A 13330-nucleotide genomic window follows, 5' to 3' on the forward strand; every position below is an offset into this window, starting at 1 on the left:
CTTCTTATAAGTAGTGATTCTACACAATCATTCTGTTTGAGCACTTCGTCCTGAAGTCTCACATTTTTCTAGATATTCGCATGCGACCCCTAGATTCAAATCCGTCCCAGAGACCCTTCCCCAGCTATATCTTATCATGTGAGAATGGCGCATGGAGTTTCCGACCCTCACATACCTCGCAAGGTCGACCGAATTCGATTCGTTAAATTGCTACTATAAGTAATACTGTTCTCCCTTATCGAAAATAAATCAAACCTCCTATACAAGTATGCGCCTCGTAGCCAAGGCGAAACGGATACATATCACGGTTTGCAATTTATAAGATGACCAAAATGCGCACAGAGTTTACTTCTGATATATTTACAGGGTCTGGACATGGCCATCTACTAGATCAGATTTCTTTAGTGAGCTACCTTAACTATCCTACATTATGGTAATACTTCCGAGGCCGCCTCATTTTGTCAGCACAGGGAAACCTTAGATGATCCTGTCTTGGTATACATTGCAAGAGAAGTAGGAAACTACTTGCGGAAATCCATTTCTAACTAGATCTGTCTGACCCTAAACGCGAGAAAGATAGAATTTGATATCCTCCCTTGCTATTCCTAATTAATTGTCGAAGATCGATACTCAGGAGACTTCATTCTCAGACAAGGAAATTTATCAGGATCTAGAAATGCATCTATACCATACCTAGTTATCGAGTTAGATAAATAGAGTGGATTGTTCCTAAGTAGAGGAGGTTACATCTAATCAATTCGGATAATCTCGTTTTGCCTTTCACACTCGCCTAATCAGATTATCTGACTAGATCCAAGTCGGGCTTGTCGGTAAGAACGCCAATCTACTTAACCACTCAAAGAAGAAGAGCTCCACCGCACACGATTCACAACGTCAGAGCGCTGCGCGAATGCTTGAACTGTCTTTGCATCGCCATATACTCCGCAGGTACGTCTCTGGTATAATCCCGAAAAACGAACAACATCAAATTCGACGAGTCTAATCAGGATATAATCTTTTTTTGTGATCACCGATCAACCTTCACATGCTCAGCGCGCGCTCACTGAGTATGGAGTAGATACCCACTGAGTCTGACAGATAACAACACCTAGTTAACTAACTAGCGTCTATGGTATAATTCGAGAGGCGCTGCGTTGGGGCGTCCACCCAACTAATAATTTTGGCTGGACATCCAATAGAGTATAAGGCCAAGAGAGAAAAAAAAAGCTTGCGCAATAATAATGGGCTACCAGAGTTCGTGATCGGGTGTTCGTACGCCATTACCGTATCTAACTTGATGCACGGATCACTAGATGCTCATGTCGGATCTATAGTATCGGTCAAAACACTGCTCTAAAAATGAGGAAAGAAACATGAGGGAATCGGTTCCTGGGCTAGAGTATCATTATTTATTATCACGATCATGGCTATTTGTATTATGGTTCGTAATGCGGCCCCTAGCAGAAAATGACCAGGGTGCTTTCTGCGCTATTTGTTGGTTAAACGCTCGATTAAAAGGAAGCTAACTACCAGTGTCTAGAATTGCAGGGAAGTGAGACAGAGAATCCGATTGTGCCATAAAGTCAATTGTAAACGGGCCAAACTTAAGAGAAACTTTGACGGAATATACCAAAAATCAGCTGCAGAATAGTGATTCATGACTCGACACATATGCAAGGTGCATAGGCATCCCACGTCGGTCTCTTATCTTATTATTATTAGTATTATGGTGCGCTTAGCTACTGCGCACATCTCCTCAAGAAAAGAAAAGAAGAAGAAGAAGAAAAAAAAAAGCAATACACTCTAAGTTATTCCGAGATCATCCGCCGGATCAGAGGCTCTCCTCTGTGTGTTTATTACATAAATGGACCTTGCACGCAAATCTGATTGGGCGGTCTTGTCAGCTAATATTTTCCAAAAGGTTCCGCGGAGACTCCGGATGTGTTTGCTGTTCGCAGTCGCTACTGAGTAAAAGACTGAAGATGAAACTGTTCTGTTGGCTGCGGGAGTAAAAATAATTTGTATTCCCGGACACGTTCGTGGTGGACATAGCCTGTCACAAGGATTTTTGTGAACAAAGTTATCGGATCGCCTTCTGTACCTAGCTAACTAACCTAGATAGACAATCTCTGCCTGTCGATCTGCAGATTGACACGGAGGCTTCCAATTGTAGTTATCGTCTTGGCAGATGCACCGTGGGGTGTTCGTCTTCTAGCAAGGAGCTCCAACCGGCCCACATTTACGACTCTTCGAAGTTCGAAGTCGGCCCCTGAAGGATCATCAAGAGGGTTCTTGGACGCTAAAAGAATTAAATCATCATTATGCTTCGAAACTGATGGTAGTCTCATTATTGGGATATCAAGAAATCCACTCTGTTGCAGGGTCCCTCAGTCTCTTTGACGCTCTCCTGGTATTGCAGATAAACCAAGTCGTTAGGTGCCGCAAGTCCTCCCAAGTTGTGTTATTTTTTAATACCCTTGATAATTTTCATTGCGTGTTTTTGTTCCAGTTTCATTAGTATATGATACAAACGTCCAAGAGTTTATGGAACGTAAATCTTGTACGTAACGCCATAAATATCGTAACCGCTGCACATATTTGTCGTATTCAACCCGTGTTAGGAAGGCCTCTACAAGGGACCTCTATCCTCAAAAGGTGAATCATGAGTAAAGAATTCAAGTGGACTTGAAGACCCAGACGACCGGACTTCATCCTCTCCGACCCGTACATCGCAGCGTGACTCCATATGCTTCTGGTCATGATCCGGAAGGCCAAGGGCCTTTGAAGACGCCGGTAGCATTTCATGTTGGGAGTTCCTCGACTGGGTCCATGTTTCCATCTCAATCGTACGCAATATCTCAACTCGCTCGGGCCCGTCGCTACTCGCGTGTTGCTGTGCAGATGATAACCTGGATCGGGAGTCTTTCGAGAGCCCAGTAGACCTCCAGAGTTTTTGCGTACGACCGCTTTGGCCCAAACTTGACGAGGCGAGGTTGCGCGTCGACTGAAACAACCGCGGAACGAAGTGTGCCACCAGTGGACGGAGAGCAGGTGCGGAAGCGCAAATCTTGACGACAGTTAGCAGACACACAATGTGGCAATGGGGTCTCAAAATAACGTACCAGGCCCAGGTTGATTTCAATAGCGGCCGCAAGGAAAATCGGCCAGCCTACCCATGTTGAATCATACGAGGCGATCAGACTCTTATAAACAAAGGCTGTCCGGATGGCACCGGCCACATTGACCACGATTCCCACGCCGAAAATGGAGATTACTGCCACGCGTTGTCGGACTGGCAGTTTCAATCTCCAGATCAGAGGCATTGGCAGAACGGTGCACAACAGATCGGTGAAGATATTGACGACACTGGCCGCAAAGACATCGTTATTCCCATTGAGACAGTGGTACGGGTAACTTGGCTCCAGATCCCAAAACGCACGAACGGGGCTATAGGCTCGAGGTCAGCGGTCGACAAGTCATGTCGACAGAAGTAAGTAGGGCACGTACTTGCACTGAAAAATCGTCATACAGACGAACGTGATGCACATCGCTGCGACAACAAACATTGCCGCGATGAGACAGAGATTGAATGACCGAAAAGCGCCCTTAATCCCGGCTCCCAGTAGTCGCCTGCAGAACCACAGCAATGACAGCTTGGTCAGTGTCGAGGCGAAAGAGAAGAAGACCTGAAACATCATGTTGAGTTTCTCTGAAGTGGGGATCCATTCCAATGGTACATCCCAGATATGTCGGTTCCAGCCATACTGAGCGGACGCAAGAGAGGTGACAACGGCCATAGCAATCGCAAAGAGCTGCCCCGGCAGTTGTTAGCTCTATAGTTTATGGGCAATGTTTCTCGCGGCCTTACCATGCTGACAATGATAGTCGCATCGTCGAGACCAACGCTGCCAGTGATCCTCAGCCTAGTGTAGATGCGCATGCAAACGACTAAGAACGATAGAGAGGTGAAGACGATATTGACAACTAGCAGTGCACCTCCACGACTCAGAGGATCGATGTAATTCGGCGTTGGCCAGTGGGCCATCACGCTTGCAGGAGGCAACTGCATGGTGGCAGAAAGACCGTTTGAACGAAAACCGAAACCCAACGAGCGAAGATGACCGCAGAGCGGTCACTTGGGAAGGATTGACTCCGATCTGTTATTGCAGCGCAAGAATTCAACATTTATGTCAAAGGGATGACGGTCTCCATATACCCATGCCGGCCGAATCTCCTCCAGCCAAAGTTTCAGTCAGAAGGGGACTACCCCAGGGACCAAGATTTAGTCGATACCAGCTCCATCGACAGAGACTTTGCCAAAACTGCTCGCAGAGCCGTTCTAACGAGAGTATAAGCCGCAGTGATGCATCCACATCTTCCATCATCGCGTGGTACTGTGCAGTGAGGGGGCATTATTGGCGCCCTTAGTGTGCATCGACGGATAGTCATCGTTGCCTTGTGGGCCAGTTGGCTTGGAAGTCCGAAGAGCTCATCGCAAGGCCGAATAGTCTGAAGAACTACATGCAGGTCAAACTTCTCTTGACCATACGCTAGGGTTCCATCCGTGGTTGGTGCACGCACGACTTCCAAAATGGCAGTCTCTCCGATGAGCCCTGGGAGCCGCGATCTCCAGGGTATTGAAGGCCCTATGGTGATAGGTAGATCATAGGGCCCATCGGTTCGCAACCGGCTCCACGGAGGGGCGGAAAGGACTTTGATCGCACCCTGGGAGTAGATTATCGACCGAAGAGCCCTACAACAGTGTGATGGCCCAGGAACCAGGGACATGTTGGACAGCTCATGTATATCTCGCCCTTGGTAGCTGTCGAGGACATTAGCCGCGGTATAATTCGGTTATTAGCTCTCATTATCGCTATGGATGGCCGCATCGGTGCCGTATTGCATCTTTTCACCGGCAAAGAAGAGCATCGTAATCGAAGTTGTTCCTCCACCCAGCCACCACTCATCACCGGCCAAATATCCCACATTATTATTGAAAGCCATGTTCCGCTGTTACCAGGGCGTTCGGCAATCAATGCCATGAGATCCGTGGGATGAGCACGAAAGGTTCCACCGCTAGACTCCGACCACGTGCAGCCGAGTCTGCGCGGCCTGTGCCGCCCTGTGGCGCGTTGTGAAAACAAATAAAGGCGGGGGACCAGACCAGCCCAGAATATCGGCAAGAACAGCGATAGATTCCAGAGGAAAGTGTTCTAGAATAAGTAGAAGCTCAGGCAATCATTCCGTCACTAAGGATTCGCAAGATATACCAGCATTCCCGACATTCGAACCGTCTTAGGTATTATTGCACACTATCTCAGATGTAAAATGCGACGGCCGGGTTGGAGGAACGAAGTTCATCTGCTATTAGGCTTGAGCGTGGCCACCATCAACCAGGTTGCACAATAGAACTGGCCTAGAAAATCAATCGACTCGATTGATATGGTGGCAAGTGACTGTTGCAATTGGGACAGCGCTATATTGGCAGACTTTCCAGGGTAGCTAGGAGTCCTTTTCCTCTTGCTGCAGCACATCCACTGAGCAGGCGTAGCTGTCCGGGGAGTCACCACGCTGCTCCCTAGTAAGGTTGCATTGATTGACTCCAACCGCACCAGCGTTGTGCAATAGTTGATTAGTGGCAAGCTATTTGAGCACAGAGAGTTGAGCACAGAGGCGTATTACCTCTTAACTGTGTGATATCGGCCTGCTCTCAGTAAGCCATTTATCGAGCGTTTTCAGTCTCAGTCGTCTGAAAGTACGGCCTCCTTTCCAATACGACAAAAAGAGCAACAGGGGCCATGCGATGATGATGACCAGACATTCATTGATTTCAGCAAACACATGTTTTCTTATTCGCGCAGACCGGACTCCCTGCAGAGCAAATGCAGTCAAGTGCACATTCATAAATCTGGGGACAGACACTCGACGACGCGGCACAGAATGACCTTGATATTATTATTACCGTCCGTGCAATCAGGATCATAAGGATGGTGACGGATGACTGACAGAGGACGATCCTATGCAGCTCTCAGGGGTGCCCATACTTTAACTGGATGAGAATTTTCCGCGGCCTTCTAGACTCGCCCGTGCGAGTTTCAGCGCCATCGATTTCGTTTCAGATGGCTAAACGGTCGATCTCAGCCACTGAACGGTCTCCGTGGGCGCTGTACGGAGTGGAAGCGAAAATAGAATGAGGCAACAGTAGCAGCATGAGTCAATAATGGGCCGCTTGGATAGATGGGATGATAATAATAGACCCAGTTGTATTCTTCCCTCTGTCTGTTGACCGTTGGGATGACCGTTTGGCTGCGGATGAGTGGGCTGCGGGTGGCGGCTGTTCCCGTGTTTTGACATTACCGTGGACAATAGATGTGCAGTTTAGTGCCGCCCCCGGGTTTCTCAACAGAACAGCAGCTTTGAGCAATTCAGAATAATGCTAAACCAATGGCGTAGTCTAATCTTGCCTTTTCTGGGGTCTGGCAGGGCTGGATCTTGACGCAGAATGTGGAGTAGTGCTCAGACAGGCGCTGGTTCTTGCTCTGAGACAATGGCCTCTATCTACTAGTATCTAGCCTCTTAACTCTTATCCGGTCTTTTTTTCTTCTTCTCCATCTCATCCCACCTCTTTTCTTTTTGTTTTCACCCAATCCATTCGTTTTCCTTGGGTGTTTTCTTCTTTACGTTTCTTAGAGACGGACCTTTTTGTATTTCTTTTCCTCAATGCAGTTGCTAACGTCTTTCTCTGCTTGATTTCAATTTCTCACCGCTCGTACGGCTAGACGGATCGCCATCGCAACAAGATACGTACGCTTACAGTCCATTCTCCAGCCAGCAACGGAGTAGCTGCTCATAGCAGGTCTCCAGTGCCTACACAGTACACCATAGGACCCAAACCGGAAAAATGGATCATCAGACGGACCATGACACAGAGCGAGATGTCCACATCGCAGCACTGCCCGCCTTTCTGGAGAATCTCGTGCGCGAGGGACATTTCACGCACCAGCAGCACCACCGGAGCAGTGTTGCTGACCTAGACCGCTATTTCGTAAGTCTAGAACTATAATCTGCCTTGGCATAATCTAACTGTGGCACAGGTTGGTCCACGAGATCTGGATAAGCATACGAAATGGCCCGCGTTTCTGCGGTTGCATGGGAGCGTTTTCCCCAAGCTGATCCTACCCTTGATATTTATGGCATGCTGGTCGACGTTGATTACTTGTATATCTGCTTTCGTATATAACCGTAAGAGAATCCACTTCCCGCCTTAGCAAGAAAACCTTTGACTAATGCATCCCCTGGCATCTAGTCGGAATCGATAATATCCTCCTGACAGTTCTCGGTTTCGTCGTCGGTCTTTCCTTGTCTCTCCGAAGTTCTACGGCATATGAGAGGTAAAGCGAGAGACAAGCCTTTAGCCTGTCGAATACTCTACTGACATAGTCAAGATATACTGAAGGACGAAAATACTGGGCATTGCTACTGCAAACCTCTCGTACACTTGCTCGTTTGATATGGGTCTCCATAGCTGAACGGGAGGGAGAGCATGGAAAAGACGATTTGCTGGCAAAAGTGTATGGTCTCTCTAAGCGTTCTATTCGATATGGAAGAACTTGAGTCTGACTGCGTCTTAGGAGCTCGTTCAACCTGATACTCGCGTTCGCCATCGCCTTGAAACATAAGTTAAGATTTGAGCCTCATGTGGCTTATGAAGACCTCGTCCCTATCGCGGGACATTTGGACACATTCGCCAAAAGCGCCCACGACTCAGAGTTGCTCAAACATCCCAAAAAGTCGACCTGGAAAGCTGCAGGGGAATACCTTGGAGTGTCCTTTGCTGAGTCGAACCCGAGGAAATTGATCAAGCGTTCCAAAAAGCCGCTTGGTAACCTGCCACTGGAAATCCTCAACCACCTTGCCGCATATATCCAGATGAGCGTAGAGAACGGTACATTGACTAGTCCTACTGTCCAGACGCAAGTCTGTAAGTATTCAAGACGGCTGTTGACAATTAGAACTATGTTAACGTGACCAGACACTGCCCTTTCGCAGTTCACCGAAGTCTTGACGGGTACAGAGAGAGTTTTGAGCACCCCGCTTCCAGCTGCTTACACCATTGCGATCTCTCAAATCTCCTGGATCTATGTCATGGTCCTTCCATTTCAGCTATATAACTCACTAAAATGGATTACCATCCCGGGAACTATCGGTAAGATTTCTCTGTTGCGCCTCTCATGCAGGCAACCAAGACTTAACGTCTCTGTAGTTGCCGCATACATCATCCTTGGTCTTGCTGCTATCGGCAAAGAAATCGAAAATCCGTTCGGTCACGATGTCAATGATCTGCCTCTCGACAATTACTGTACGCAGCTCGGTTCAGAATTAGATGTCATTGCCGCCTCGCCCCCACCTAAAGGAGAGGAATTCCTCTCCAGAAGCGAGAATCTTGTCCTCTATCCTCTGAGTTTCAGCGGGTACGCTGACTGGAGGGAGCGCAGCGTCGAGGATATCCGAGCTGCGTTGAGAAGCAAAGTGATCGCCAACTCAGCCCGTACGCCCGGTCTATCCAAAGCGTCATCGATGGTGGATTTATCATTCCATCACAGGGCCTCAAAGCAGGGCGCCTAAATTTGATATTTCTTTTTGCTAGCGATGCGGCCAGTCTGTCACAAGATATCTTGCTCTTCTTGCTTGCTTTCAAACGGATCAAAATTGCATTAACGGAGTGGATGTGTCTGATTTCCGAGGTTATTTGTTCATTTCAAGTACATGTACTTCTTTTCTTCGCGTTCCTCTTTAACTTCTCTCACACCTGTTTGATGCAGGTGATATCAGACGGCGAGCCCGTCATTCATTTTTGCAGTTCCTATTACTCTCCTTTATGACATCTTGACCTTTATCACGTATTTAACCCAGACCTGGGCAGAAATTGAACGAGATGCGCAAGTCTTTTCGGACTGCAGTTCTCTGAGACCGTCGCTATGTAGGTGGATCCAAAGCCCGGCAGTGATGACTTGGCTGCTCCTGGTTGAAATCGCGCGATAATTCATCTCTTTATCGCTGGATCTTGAGATCACCTGGCCGTCTCGGTCTTTTGGACGCAGAGGTCCCTGCTCCGTCATCCCAAGGAGAGATGGCACGTCTGCATCAGATGACCATTCTTGCAGGCATCTTGCAACTGCACGATCGCCTACCAGCGACTCTGCGTGCATATATCTTATCGAGGGGCGATATTCCCTCTGGCATGTAATCTATATCGTAGCCCACCCTCACTTCTCATGGAGCAAAAAGATCCGTTCCTGATCCATTCACGAGCGCACCGAGGAAATTCCCTTTTGCACAAACCCTCCATGCAACATTGCCCGCATTTGCGCCCGAGCTCCCACTCGATTTGCTCCCACCAATCCATGAAGACACCGCTGATACGACCGCCGACGCGTCGTCGCGCGGAACCCGGATCCACGCGTATTTATTCGTGCCGTCATTTTCGACCTTGAGGAGGTCGATGGAGATCGCTGTGCCTGTGACACCTAGGAACTGGGAGAGAGCGGAAGAGAGATATGTTCGCGTAGTGAGCTCATCGAGGAGCGTGTTCGCAGAGGAGTAACCAGGTTGTGGGATTCTGTGTAATAAGCAAGGCAAGTTAGTTGCTTATGTCACTCGTGAGTCTTCAAAGTGATAGTCCTAGAGGCCATGGTAGAGATAAACAGAGAGGAAATTGGAGGAGAAACCATACAACTGCAGTTTCAGATAACTCCATGGCGGATTCCGAGCCGTGAAATGGATCACTTTGCTATCTTTCTGCTGCGCAGATGATGCCGGCGGGGCTGGAGTGTCTGATGCTTTGCGCTTCGAAGCCATTGTCGCTTATTCCAAAATAAATCTGTCCGGCTCAAGATGGGGTTTTCCTTGTCTGGCGTAGAGATTGCTACCAATAAGGGTTGTTGTCTTTGGCTTTTTTTTTTCTTGATCTGCAAAGGAATTCTAGCGTAAGTCGGAAATGGCGCCTATCAATCGGGAGCTCTAGGCTTGGCAAGGCTTAACGTTTAGCGTTTGGCTCCCCCGCATTCCTGGGTGATGTCACGCAGCACGCTATATACAACGATTGTTGTATTTTTATAGAAGTACTGTTTGTCGTAAAGACAAGACTAGAGTTTGTGCTAAGAGCATTTTGTCATCAGCTTCTGGTAGACATAGAATCGAAACCAAATGCCTCGTTTGCTGCGACTACATCGAACGGACTTTATATATTTTGAATTTAGAGTAGGTAGTATGAGACCGCTTATTATTGGCTAAGGTGAATAAAGATCATCGATCATACCAGCGCGGAGTATATATATTCTATAACAAAAAGCATTCACGATCAGGTTTCTTTTCCAATCATCAATCGATCGAACAACCAAATATCGAAGCGACCATATCCTTACCATAGAACATTCTACGGGTAGAAGACAAGGGTAGGTCTCGAGTTTATTTCCCATCAACAATAGCTTCACTTAGTCTCTGTTTGGCCTTCTCTAGGAAATCTGCTTCAGTCTCTCCACCAATATCCAATCCGCTTATGGAGAGTGTCTTCTCGCGCGACTTGTGACCGCGGATAATCGCGACATCGGATTTGGAGACATCGAAGACCTAAAGGGTACGTCAGAAGTGCACTTGGCAGGGATTGGAATTGTACGATGATTTAATGCATGAAGAAATGCATATACTCACATCTGCAAGGACCTTCGATACTGCCGCATTGGATTCTCCATCTCTTGGAACTGCTGCCACTGCAATGTCGACGGTTTCAGGCCCCACAGCCAATACACCCTGACGCCGCGCAGATGCGTTGGGCTTTACATGGCAGGATATCTGCAGAGTATATTTTGGCTGTGATTTGCCTTTCCTGTCGCGGATCTTCGTTGCGCTTTGTATCAAACGGAGCAGAGGTGGAGATTTGCTTGCCATGTTGAAAGATAGGTAGAGTCCGCACAGGTCAGGCACTGTTTGCTGGAAGACAGATCCTGATTGACCCATCCGGGGAACCTGTTAGCGGTGTCATGGACTATCTATCTACTGTACATGCTAATAATTACTGGGGACGATGGTTATTAGTTGTCGGCGGTGCCTGACCTGACTCTTCACCCCGGACAGATCTCGGCCCAGCATTTCTCCGGCAGCGGACCCTGGGCCAATATTAATTCTCCAACTCCGAATGACGGCCGCAGGCTAAACCCGCATGGGAAATTTACCCCTCCGTTTTCCTGACTCGAAGCGCACCCCCGCGATCGTTTTTCGATCTTGCTAATTGAACAGCATCCATTTGGATTAATAAATCTCGCTAGTTCACACAATGGCAGAAGACAGCGCTGCGCCTAGCCACGAGCAGGACATCAACCCCTGGTCCGTCGAGGGTGCCCGCACGGAGACCGGAGAGGTTGCCGCAATCGACTATGAGTCGCTCTCCAAGTATGTTTGCCTCTGATTTCCGGGAGTTCGCGCACCTGGTGTCTGCTGCTGACTGACTGATGATAGGAAATGGAATACCTCGCTCATCGACAAGGAGCTTCTCGAGCGTTTTGAAAGAGTGACCGGCCACAAGCCGCATCGCTGGCTGCGGCGCGGCCTGTTCTTCAGCCACCGTGACTTCGACAAGATTCTGACCAAGTACGAACACGGCGAACCGTTCTTCCTATATACTGGACGAGGTCCGAGTACCGGTAGCCTGCACTTGGGACACACGATCCCGCTGCAGTTCACAAAGTGGTTGCAAGATGTGTTCGACGTTCCGTTGGTTTTCATGCTTACGGACGACGAGAAGGCGCTGTTCAATGATCAGGCGACCTTTGAAGATACCCTGCATTTCGCGATGGAAAACGCCCGGGATATTATTGCGCTTGGGTTTGATGTCAAGAAGACTTTCCTTTACAGCGACTTGAAGTACCTGGGCAACCACTTCCTGATGAACGCCTGGGAGTTCTCCCGTCTCATCACCTTCAACCAGGTTCGCGGTGCATTTGGCTTCAACGAAAGGTAAGCAGCGCCACTATGGTGCCATTCAATATCTAGATCAGCGTACTAATAACATAACGCAGCTCCAACATCGGAAAGATCTTCTTCCCGTCTGTCCAGTGCGTCGCCGCATTTGCAACTTCGTACCCCGAAATCTGGACAGATGAGCCGCTCCCTGTTCGCTCGCAGAAGATCGCAGATATTGCCTGTTTGATTCCCATGGGCATTGACCAGGACCCATACTTCCGTCTTCTCCGTGATAACGCCCACCGGATGCGTTACCCCTCCCCCAAGCCCGCCCTGATCCACTCGAAGTTCCTCACTGCCTTGCAGGGAGCTGGTGGCAAGATGTCGTCTTCCAATCCAAACTCGGCCATTTTCATGACCGATACGCCGAAGCAGATTAAGGTGAGCTCTCCATATTCTCTTCGCCCGTAAGGACTAGTCGCTGACCTGTCATGTAGACGAAAATCAACAAGTATGCGTTCAGCGGTGGCCAAGTTAGCATCGAAGACCACCGCCGTCTTGGAGGTAACCCGGATGTCGATGTTTCGTACATCTATCTGACATATTTCGAAGAAGATGATGAAAAACTAGAAAAGATCTACAATGATTACAAGAAGGGTGACCTACTCACCGGAGAACTGAAGAAGCTGGCTATCGATGTTCTCACGGAGACTGTGCAGCAGTTCCAGGAAAGGAGAAAACAGGTCACGGACGAGGTTTTAGAACAATACATGAAGCCGCGAAAACTGGAGTGGCGAGGAAACCCCAACCCTGTCCCGAAGCCCCCTTCCGAGGAGAAACCTGAGGAAAAGGGGAAGGGCAAGGGAAAGAGCAAGGACAAGAAGTTGGTGGTTTTGTAGACATAAAAAGCATTGCAGCGGCAGGTAGCAGAGTATGAGGAAATGAGGTCTTCATTTTGAAATGTATTGTCCTGGTTGGAGATATATACCCTACCACTGATTGCTAGACTTTGGCTGGTGGTATCACACCACGTGCCCCATCATGCCCTTATCAGGGATTCCCGTCACTGCAGCCATGATTTAAAGGGCATTACACACAAAGCACGCAATTCTTCTTGAGTTTGAGACTTAGTTGCCAGTTCTACACCCCTCTTTGAAGGACTATATCATGTCTTGAAGGAAAATCGCGCATAACATCGCTCGCCCAGCCTCCCTTATATCTATCCTTTCATCCTAGAAGATGTCTTTGTTCTATATACTTATTATAACATGTAGATTCATTAAAAGTTCTAGCAACAAGTTAAGATCCCCTATAACAGAAAATTTATAGTAGTTAATTCTAAGCTCAAAGATTCCTAAGCGCAGGCAGGTAA

At 48.2% G+C, this 13330-nt stretch overlaps 5 protein-coding genes across 5 annotated transcripts; 2 read left to right on the forward strand and 3 right to left on the reverse strand.

Annotated features, from left to right (window-relative positions):
- Positions 1-2488: 2488 nt before the first annotated feature.
- C8Q69DRAFT_57335 (integral membrane protein) lies at positions 2489-4166 on the reverse strand. Its single transcript, XM_028633799.1, has 4 exons — positions 3869-4166; positions 3508-3812; positions 3123-3447; positions 2489-3067 (listed from the first exon to the last, which is right to left on the reverse strand). The coding sequence occupies exons 1-4, from the start codon at positions 4067-4069 to the stop codon at positions 2630-2632; spliced, it is 1269 nt and encodes a 422-aa protein (XP_028490030.1). The 5' UTR covers positions 4070-4166; the 3' UTR covers positions 2489-2629.
- Positions 4167-6699: 2533 nt separating this feature from the next.
- C8Q69DRAFT_57368 (UPF0187 domain membrane protein) lies at positions 6700-8751 on the forward strand. Its single transcript, XM_028633800.1, has 7 exons — positions 6700-7045; positions 7095-7242; positions 7307-7391; positions 7446-7571; positions 7632-7981; positions 8033-8206; positions 8264-8751. The coding sequence occupies exons 1-7, from the start codon at positions 6902-6904 to the stop codon at positions 8623-8625; spliced, it is 1389 nt and encodes a 462-aa protein (XP_028490031.1). The 5' UTR covers positions 6700-6901; the 3' UTR covers positions 8626-8751.
- Positions 8752-9273: 522 nt separating this feature from the next.
- Positions 9274-9858, reverse strand: C8Q69DRAFT_503891 (hypothetical protein; the record flags this gene model as incomplete). The annotated part of the gene is made up of 2 exons (XM_028632525.1): positions 9274-9619; positions 9734-9858. 2 exons carry the CDS (start codon positions 9856-9858, stop codon positions 9274-9276), a joined length of 471 nt encoding a protein of 156 aa, XP_028490032.1.
- Positions 9859-10098: 240 nt separating this feature from the next.
- Positions 10099-11183, reverse strand: C8Q69DRAFT_454717 (YggU family protein). Its single transcript, XM_028629723.1, has 3 exons — positions 10711-11183; positions 10425-10629; positions 10099-10338 (listed from the first exon to the last, which is right to left on the reverse strand). The coding sequence occupies exons 1-2, from the start codon at positions 11014-11016 to the stop codon at positions 10468-10470; spliced, it is 468 nt and encodes a 155-aa protein (XP_028490033.1). The 5' UTR covers positions 11017-11183; the 3' UTR covers positions 10099-10338; positions 10425-10467.
- Position 11184: 1 nt separating this feature from the next.
- On the forward strand, positions 11185-13268 carry C8Q69DRAFT_412896 (putative tryptophanyl-tRNA synthetase). The gene is made up of 4 exons (XM_028628317.1): positions 11185-11448; positions 11515-12012; positions 12075-12399; positions 12456-13268. The coding sequence occupies exons 1-4, from the start codon at positions 11333-11335 to the stop codon at positions 12855-12857; spliced, it is 1341 nt and encodes a 446-aa protein (XP_028490034.1). The 5' UTR covers positions 11185-11332; the 3' UTR covers positions 12858-13268.
- The last annotated feature ends 62 nt before the right edge of the window (positions 13269-13330 follow it).

Source organism: Paecilomyces variotii, assembly GCF_004022145.1.
Source record: "Paecilomyces variotii strain CBS 101075 chromosome Unknown C8Q69scaffold_1, whole genome shotgun sequence".
In the NCBI taxonomy this organism is placed as follows: Eukaryota; Fungi; Ascomycota; class Eurotiomycetes; order Eurotiales; family Thermoascaceae; genus Paecilomyces; species Paecilomyces variotii.

Bases quoted from the DNA above. Each gene is read 5' to 3' on its own strand.
- C8Q69DRAFT_57335 (XM_028633799.1), bottom strand. From the start codon at position 4,069: ATGCAGTTGCCTCCTGCAAGCGTGATGGCCCACTGGCCAACGCCGAAT. The intron at 3,813-3,868 runs GTAAGGCCGCGA...CTGCCGGGGCAG, and splicing joins CGACTATCATTGTCAGCATG to CTCTTTGCGATTGCTATGGC. The intron at 3,448-3,507 runs GTACGTGCCCTA...TCGAGCCTATAG, and splicing joins ATGACGATTTTTCAGTGCAA to CCCCGTTCGTGCGTTTTGGG.
- C8Q69DRAFT_57368 (XM_028633800.1), top strand. From the start codon at position 6,902: ATGGATCATCAGACGGACCATGACACAGAGCGAGATGTCCACATCGCA. The intron at 7,982-8,032 runs GTAAGTATTCAA...TAACGTGACCAG, and splicing joins TACTGTCCAGACGCAAGTCT to ACACTGCCCTTTCGCAGTTC. The intron at 8,207-8,263 runs GTAAGATTTCTC...ACGTCTCTGTAG, and splicing joins TACCATCCCGGGAACTATCG to TTGCCGCATACATCATCCTT.
- C8Q69DRAFT_454717 (XM_028629723.1), bottom strand. From the start codon at position 11,016: ATGGGTCAATCAGGATCTGTCTTCCAGCAAACAGTGCCTGACCTGTGC. The intron at 10,630-10,710 runs GTGAGTATATGC...CGTACCCTTTAG, and splicing joins TATCGAAGGTCCTTGCAGAT to GTCTTCGATGTCTCCAAATC.
- C8Q69DRAFT_412896 (XM_028628317.1), top strand. From the start codon at position 11,333: ATGGCAGAAGACAGCGCTGCGCCTAGCCACGAGCAGGACATCAACCCC. The intron at 11,449-11,514 runs GTATGTTTGCCT...GACTGATGATAG, and splicing joins GACTATGAGTCGCTCTCCAA to GAAATGGAATACCTCGCTCA. The intron at 12,013-12,074 runs GTAAGCAGCGCC...AACATAACGCAG, and splicing joins GCATTTGGCTTCAACGAAAG to CTCCAACATCGGAAAGATCT.